The 8602-nt window shown below is 52.6% G+C and overlaps 1 protein-coding gene across 1 annotated transcript in view; it reads right to left on the bottom strand.

The window, feature by feature from the left end:
- Positions 1-5006: 5006 nt before the first annotated feature.
- Positions 5007-8602, bottom strand: part of CRTAC1 (cartilage acidic protein 1) — a 132261-nt gene continuing 128665 nt past the window's right edge. The window contains exons 14-15 of the mRNA XM_082854932.1: positions 5951-6094; positions 5007-5127 (exon numbers count right to left, since the gene is read on the bottom strand). Of these exons, the coding sequence (XP_082711058.1) occupies positions 5096-5127; positions 5951-6094 (176 nt within the window). The 3' untranslated portion in view covers positions 5007-5095. The remainder of the gene's footprint in view (positions 5128-5950; positions 6095-8602) is intronic.

Below are 8602 nucleotides of genomic sequence, written 5' to 3'. Positions count from 1 at the left end.
CCTCTCTCAGCTGATCGGGGCCCTCTCGGCACCTGGTACCTCCCCCTGGCTCTCTCGTCCTGGCTGTGTTCCACGGTCCAAGCACGGTGCCTGGATTCACTTGGTGGGCACTTCCCCTGACTGTGATTCTGTGTCAGCAGGATAGAAAGGACAAGCACTGGCCCTCATGTTCCTAAAATGCTTGAGGCAGCTGTGCTTCTGAAATACTTGGAGTCTTCTGGAGAAGGAGGCAGAGTGAGGCAAGGAGTCCCAGGCAGGAGTCAGATTCCCAATTAGGCTGTGGCCCTCAGGAAAGTCACTGCTCATTTTTGGGCCTCCGTTTCCACATCTGAGAAGGATGGGGCAGAACTAGATGACGTCTCAGGTGCCTCTGTGTTTAATGATCTAGGATTCCGTGCTGGTCGGGGGCGAATCCCTGGGCCAGTTCACTAGCTCCCGGTGACTCCTGCTCCGTGCAGCTCAGTCAGTGCCATGCCCTCCCTGCTGGGTTTACCGCATTTTATGAGGATTCTCTTGGGAAATGGCACCTCGTGAGAACTAAGTTGAACACTTCAGCACAGCCCAGGCCCCGGGAAGGTTTGGTCTGCTCCCTCATGGCCATTTTCGGTCCTGAGATTGCTTCAGCTCCCTGTGGGCGGCCAATGTCCTCCAAACCTCCCACACTGCAGGCCCCCGGTGACCTGGGCCATGGCAGGCTGGGCTGGGAGCCGCATGAGATTTGGCACTGAATAGATCTAGGCTCCATCCTGAACTTTGCTACTTAGTAATATTGATAACATTTCTGATTTATTGAGGGCTTACTAGGTGCCAGGCCGGCCCTATGTCAAGTATTTTATATCATCTTGTTTAATGTAAAAACTTTGCGTGGTAGGTATTATCCCCATTTTACAGATAAGAAAACTGAGGCTCAAAGCAGCTCACCTACCTCAAATGCCTCTTTCTCAGCAAGGCCTACCCCGAGCCACCCTATTTGAATGGCATCCTGCCTACCTCAGCGCTCCCGATCTGCCTGAATGCTGCTTCCTCCTTCCCACCTAACCTGTAACATACTATATACTTTACTTATTGTGTTGTTTAGTGCCTGCCATATGTCACCAGGGCTTTCAGGAATCTTTGCCGGTGATGTTCACAGATGTACATTCCAAGCCACTAGAACCGTGCCTGGCACATAGCTGGTGTCCAGTGTATGCCGAGTGCTACCTGGTTAAGTAACCTGCCCAGGTGTCAGTTACTTAACTAGCCGTGTGACCTTGGGTAACTTATTGTTTCTAAGCCTTAGATTCTTTGGTCATAGAGTAGAATAATAGCATTTATCCCACAGGATGGGCTTGGGGATTCATGGAGACGTACAGTTTTGGCACACGGCAGGCGTTCTGTAAACGTTAGCCCCCTCCCCAAGGAGGGTTTTTTCTTCTTGCTTCGTTAGCCCCCTCCCCAAGGAGGCTTTTTTCTCCTTGCTTCTCCCTGTTCTCTGATGGCCCACTCTTCGGCCACTTCAGAGAACAAGCGCTGAAGGAGGGGGTTGGCATTATCTGTGGAGCTGACCAGCCTGTGTTCTCTCGCCCCCCTTCCTCCTCCTCCTAGGATGTGCCTGTTGTTAAGGAGGTGCAACATCAGCCCCTGACGGGACGTGGCTGGGGTCTGGTCCACACCAAAGGAGAGAGGTGATGGCTGACCCCGGGGAGGGAGAGAAGGGGAGGGACTAGGCTTGCCTCCTGGGCTGAGGAGGGGTATCATTCTGGAATCTGCTGGAAAAACCCAGCTGGCTCCCTGAGAAAAAGAAGCGTTCGTCCTCCTGTCTCCACGTGACTCTGGAATGATGACCAAGGGTCCTGTTCAGAGGTGGGAATGGAACCCCTGCTTGAGCTGCAGTCCAGTGGCAGGCGCCGGTCAGGGTGCGATGCCCAGGCCCTGGGAGGGGGCCGTAGCAGCCAGAGTGACACAAAATCAAACTCCTGGCCCTCAGAATGGCCCCTCCCCAGAACAGGGCTGGCAGCTGAGTAGATGCTTGAAGAGGTCACGTGGGTGATTCGCGATTCTGTGCCTGGCGAGGGGCCTCGACACAGGTACTGCCATTGCTTCTCGCAGCTTGAATGTCACTGTGGGGAGACTGTCTCAGATCCTGGGCCTCCAGGGACTCCATTTCTTCTACCCAACCCACCCCTTGACCCTGGGCAGCGTGAGAGACGGTGCTTTTGTGTAACCAGCCAGCCAGCCCGAATGGAGAAGGGAGAGTACAGGCTGGGGACAGACTGCCCGGACAGACTCCTTCCTCCGTCCCGTTCCAGCAGCATGCGTCTCGGTAAAACTGGGATGATTACAGCACTTTCCTCCGGGGATTGTTGTGAGGATTCAACAAGTTGATTCCTATCTAGTTTAGAGCTGACCCAGACATGCTGAGCTCACTAAATGGAAGCCATTATCGTCATTTTAAGGGGTACATTCCTGGGAAGAGGAGCATTCTTGGGCAGAGTAAAACTGGTATTATTACGTGGCTTTTCTTGAGAAATGGGAAGTTCTGGCCACGCTGGCCCATCTTCCTGCTCTGCTGGAGTAAGGGCTGCCCCCTTCAGCGGCTCCAGCTCCCCATTTGCATAATCCCTTCTAGCCCATTCCATTACTTGTCAGCCCTTGAAGGCATTTGCTATTTCTGTTACAAACTCAGGTCCAGCAGAAGCCAACAAAGATTTCAGGAGTCTGAGTGGGGCTAGCAGACAAAGAAAAGACTGAATTGTCTGTGCTCAGAAGGGAAAGGCAAGGCTTTGGGCGCCCAGGGGCCTCAGGGCAAGAGGAATTAGAAGAAAGAGTGACGTTGAGCCTGGCTAGCTTGGGTGCAGCTCTGTGCCCACCCATCCGTGGCTGGTTCAGCACAGACCAGTAAACATACTGGACTGAGGCATAGGGCTTGGAAAGCCTGGGCTCCTGGCCCACTGGGGAGGTCTGTTATTTGGGGGCAGGTGATGCTGAGTTGGTTCAGTACCTGCCTGTCCTCTGTATCTTCAGCCTCGTATTTCTTCCAACACAAGCATCTTTGGGTCAGGGAACTTGACGCCCTCATTGTCACAGTCCTCATGGGAGGGACCCAGTGCTTGTCACACGGGAGGGAGGTTCTCAATAAATGCTTGTTGAATAAATATATGAACGAATGCAGAGAGCTAGCTTTCTGGTACAGCAATCCAAGAATTTAGCTAGACTTTTTAGAAAGCCTCTGAGTCCCATTCCCATCCCGTGCCCTGGGCTCCTCCATCTGGCTGGAGGAAGGCAATATGGGGACAGCAGCCATGTCACCTTCACTTACCATTGCATGCCCAGAGCCTAGCTCAGTACCTGGCACATAATAGGTGCTCAACCAATATTTGTTGAAAGAGTGAATGAATGAAAGAATGAATCTAACGGAAAGCCTTCTTACCCTGGAGTCAGGATACTGCAGTTGTGCTCTTAGCAGCTGGAGGGATTCTGAACTCTTCTTTTAACTCATCTGGCCCCACCCACCAAGTAGGTTAAAACCACACAAATATACCCAGTTATAAGAGACTCAGCGTGCAGGAATTCACGGTTATTACTCATAAGGCATCTTCTGAAGTTTGCTGTCACCTCGGATCTCCCGATGTCCTTGTCAGGCTGTCACACTAGCTGTCTTAGCCCTTATTTCTCGTGTTGTGTGTGCAGCCAATCAGTGGACACTGTTATCTTGTTATTTACCATTGCATTTGGAACCATCACCTCTGTGGGCTTTGGGTTTTACTTATCTCACTATCTTAGATCCACTTGTTCTTTTCTAAAAAGGCAGCATCTTCCAGAATGACGAGGGACTAGTGTGAATGGGGACAGCGCTGTCTGTTACCCCCTGACAAGATGCGGTGGTGGCAGAGGGCTCCGGCTTTGGCTTGGGGACCAGCTGGCTCGTGACCTTGGGCAGATCACTTCATCTCTCTGGAGCCTCATCTCTGGGGCCCTTTCAGGTCTTTAATTCCATGTCAACACACAGGAGTGGGCTTCCCAGAAGTGGAGCGATTTTTAAGTGGGTGTACCTTTTCTGTGAAACTGTAGCTGTTTTTATTTTAAAACTTTTCATTTAAGCTCCTATTCCGAGTGTAAAAACAGCACTAGCTATGAGGAATTAATAGTTTGCGATTTATGGGGCATATTATTATTATATCAGAAAATGGTAGTTTTTTTTGTTAAATATATTTTTTAAAGGCTTGGTGCATTCTTAAGTGTGATTTTATTATATCTTGGGGTGCCTTTTCTCCCCATAAAGAATAGATCTGTGATTTATAACACACCTTCACTACTGAAGCTTGTCATGAAAGTATTCTAAGGTGTTACATCATTCCCACAGGTGAAGCTTCCAGGAGCTTCCAGGTTTCCAAGAATATTTCAGGGGAGACCAAATTGCAAGGTTCTTTCTAGAAAGCAGGGTAACCTGACACTAGCCATGCCTATGTCCAGCCACATATTAAGGGGGTCTTAGAAAGGAAAGGGCCCTTAGGCTCAACTCTCTTGTCATTTAGATGAGGGAAACTGAGGCCCAGAGTGGAGAAGTGACTTCCTCAGAGCACTCCATGTCTGTCCCTTGCTCATCCCACATCCCTTACCTGGTCCAAACCCCAGTCCCTGACATGTGAACACTGATGCACAAAGCCAACCACTGCTTATGCCTGGGGCAGACACTCTATCTCATGAGTTGCTTTCCAAGGGCCATGTGATGGAAGGGCTGCTGCTAATTCAGCATTCCAACCAGCTCTACTTGCCTCAGACACATTTTTTTTTTCACTAGCTAGACACTAACACCCAGCAGAGAGTTTATTGGCATGATTTCTCCAGAAAGAGGCTGGAAGCCTTCGCAAGTTCAAACTTTAACATTTTTATCAAGAGTCCCAAAGGGCCACCCTTTCCCTCTCGCATCATGACCACCAACCCCAATATGGCTTTCTCTACCACGGGCAGTCAGGGCCCGCAGAGCAGAAACAGCATAGGCCAAACCAGCAGACATGCGGCACATAATCAACTGAGCAAGGAACCGCCTGGGAGCCATCTTTGTTAAGGGCAAAATAAGCCGCTCATGACACTGGAGGATACAGAAAAGACAGGACTATCTTGATTCTTCTGAAGGAGTGAGGGAGGCTGGATGGGGTAAAAAACATGTTCTCAGAAAGCATGCAAAGAAAGCTTCACAAACAACTAAGGTGACACAAATATCTCCCAAACTTCCCTTTTCAAAGATGGCCACCCCCGCGGTCCATTCAGAGGGAGCGCGCAGCAGAATCTACTGGGCATGGAGAAAGAGACAGGCAGTGGGAGAGATTTAGTTTGCCACAAAGGTTGTTAGTTTTGTTTTTGTTTTTTCCTTTATTGATGGAATTTAAAGTGCATATAACTGAAGGCAAAGTCCAAGGCCTAGAGAAAGAGATGAGGCCCGAGAGAGAGGCTCAGAGATTCTAAAGGCGGCAGAAGGATACCCACCTAAAAAGGCCACTTGAGCTGCAAAAAGCATGGGGCAGAGAGATAGAAAATGGGAAAAAGAGAAGGGGGGTGGGGGTGGGGTGTGGGTGTGGGGAAGCGTTTGGGAGGAAGAAGACAAACAGCAGTTCAGAAATTCAGACAAAGGTGAGTAGTAGGGGTTAGTCTATATCCCAGGTAGGAAAAGGTAGGCTGAGCTTAGGGTAGGAGCATTAGTTTTAGGAAATGTGAGAAGGGGAGAAACAAGAAGAGCAATAGCCTCTGGCCAGGACACAGCGCCCCAGGGGCCCTTCAGATGATGGCAGTAGTGGTAGGGCTTCTCCAAGCCTCCGTTATGGTCTTCCTTGGAGACCCCACGAGGGTCTAGGGAGACTCCCTCCAGCCAGGGGAAGGCAGGGGCTGGGGACCTGGATCTGGGGCCTCTCAGAGCTCCCCAGTGGAAGGCAAGTTCCCTTTGCTACTGGACTACGGCAGGGGCTCCACTCACCCACGCAGGCTGTGCCGTCCTCGTTGGGCTCGTAGCCCCGACTGCATCTCTTGTTGGTCCGGCACCTGTAGCTTCCGTACGTGTTAACACACACGGGCTTGTCTCGAGGGCACACGAATGGGAACTGGATGCATTCGTTGGTGTCTGAAAGGCAAGGGGAGCCACTCACTGGGGGCTGTGGGCAGTGGATCCTCGCTCAGGCTCTGCTGCCCACCCCTCCCCCACCGTGACCTTGGGCATGTCCTTTCTTCTCTCTGGGCCTCAACTTCCTCGCTTCAGTCCCCTTGGCTGGCTCCTCCTGTACTTACCTCTACACGTGGGGGGCATTCAGGCTTGGTCCGGGGTCTTCTCTTCTATCTACCACACTTTCTCTAGGTGGTCCCTTCGTACATGGATGATTCCAGAACTTCCAACTCCAGCCACGACCTCTCCCCGGGGCTCCAGACTTGTAAATCTGTCTACCATGCATCTCAAACTTACTGGGTCCAAATGGAACTCTAGATCCCCCCGGCCCTCAAGCATCTTCTGCCCCCTGTTCCCATCTTCCCCAACTCAAGCAACGCCACTGTCAGTCACTTGGCTGCTCAAGCAGACATCAGAGTGATCCCCGATTCCTCTGGTTGCCTGACCTCTGCAGGTGATCTAACAACAGATCCTGTCAGTTCTGCCCCCACAGTACCTCTCCCATTTGGCCACCTCCTTCTCACTCCTCTGCCACCAGCCTGTCCCCAACCACCAGCAGCTCTTGCCTGGATTTCTGCAGCTGCCTCCCTCCCGGCCTCCTGGCTTCCCCCCTCCCTCCAATTCTATCTGCAATTCAGCAACCAGGTGATCATTTGAAAATGTGAACCACATGTTTTTTACCCCATCCAGCCTCCCTCACTCCTTCAGAAGAATCGAGATAGTCCTGTCTTTTCTGTATCCTCCAGTGTCATGAGCGGCTTATTTTGCCCTTAACAAAGATGGCTCCCAGGCGGTTCCTTGCTCAGTTGATTATGTGTCCCATGTCTGCTGGTTTGGCCTATACTCTCCTGCTTAACTGCAAAGGGCCCTGAGAGCAAAGTCCAGACACCTTTCTAGGGCCTCCAGACCCTCCTTAACTTGGCGTTTGGCTCGTCCATCGTCTCCTGGCACACTGGCCTTCTTCCTGTCCCTTTGACACACCAAGCCTTTTACCTGTATCCTGGTCTTTGCTCCCACCCTTCCCTCTGCCAGGAAAGCCCCTCCCTCCAGTCTTTCTGTGCCTGGACCCTTCTCAGCCTTCAGGTCTCAGCTCAAAGGTCCTCTCCCTGTCCGCGCCATCTAGAAGAGTCTTCAGAGAGCACCTTGCTTGAAGGTTTCTTAACTCATCTCGTCCAGCGTTCGGGTCACATGTTTGTGGCCTGTCTCCCAGACTAGAGCGGACGCCCCTCCAGGGCAGGTGCTGGCCTGCACCCCCAGCTCCCCGAGCGGCGTGCTATGTACGACGCACACAGATGTCTGCTGGATGGTGAAAGGAAGCGGCGGCTGCACTGGGGGTGTCATGGGGTCTGCCCAGCACATGGGGAAGGAGCTGGAATTTCTGTGTACATGCACTGTCTGTGGGGACATGAAGAGCAGAGGGGACTAATTTCTTCCTCAAGCCCCCCTTCGAGCCATCCTCCTCCACTTCTCACTTGTGGTTCTTTGCCCATGCAGCGCCCTCCACTGGAACACTTTCTCCCCTCTGCCGGGCGAACCCCTCATCACCCTTCAGGTCTCAACTCACACCTTACTTTCTCTGGGACACCTTCTTGGACCCTCCCTAGACTGGTTTAGGACCCCACCTTTGTGCTCCCACAGTCCCCCCCCCCCCACCCCAGCCCTGCTCAGGCTGTGTGGTCATCGCTGTTTATTTGTGTGCCCCTCCCGCTGGCTCTAAGCTCCAAGAGGGCAGGGACTGCGTCCTCCTTGTTTACTCTTGCATCTCAGTAGCAAACGCATTCACCTGGGGCTGATGAGTATCTGCAGAGGGGACTTGGCAAGAAAGCTGCCTGAGCATCTAAAGGGCAGGTGGAATCCTTGGCCTGACCCCTCGTTGCTGGTCACTGGGATGGAAGACATTGCGTTGAAGACCTTCTGGGTGCTGAGCCTCTAGGCTGCCCCTTGCCCATTCCAGATCCTCGGGGGACTTTTAGAAGGTCCCTGGACCCTCACGGAGCTGCCTCACGGAGCCTGGCCATGCTGTAGTTATGTGCCCGCCAGCACTGCACAAGGCTGCAATTTCCCTTCTGTACTGTGACCACATGCTGCACTCTGGTTTGCTCCAGTGCCCCCCAGCCACGCCCACCCTTGCTCACCGGCCCCCTTGCTTGCTGTTCTGTTGGAAGGAGGATGCACGCCCGCCCTAGCCACCACGGCCCCCTGGGAGCCAGGCCTCCCTGTGAGCTCCGTCCAGATGGTTGTGCGTCTGTTCCCCATGCTCATTCTCTCTGTATGCATGGCAGGGAAGCACTGTCAATTCCCAGAGCAGCAGTGATTCAGCCTGCTGGTCACTAACATCACTCCCACCTTGCCGAGTCACCTGGCGGTGGTCTTGGCATCTGAAGCCTCAGGGACAAACAACACATTCGCCTCCTCACCCTTCCGCCCCTTGTCTGCAACCTGAGCCTTGCCAGGGCCCAGGCTGACATT

Source organism: Leucopleurus acutus (genome assembly GCF_964270905.1).
Source record: "Leucopleurus acutus genome assembly, chromosome: 14".
Lineage (NCBI taxonomy): Eukaryota > Metazoa > Chordata > Mammalia > Artiodactyla > Delphinidae > Leucopleurus > Leucopleurus acutus.
This window is presented reverse-complemented; position numbering and strand designations above follow the sequence as displayed.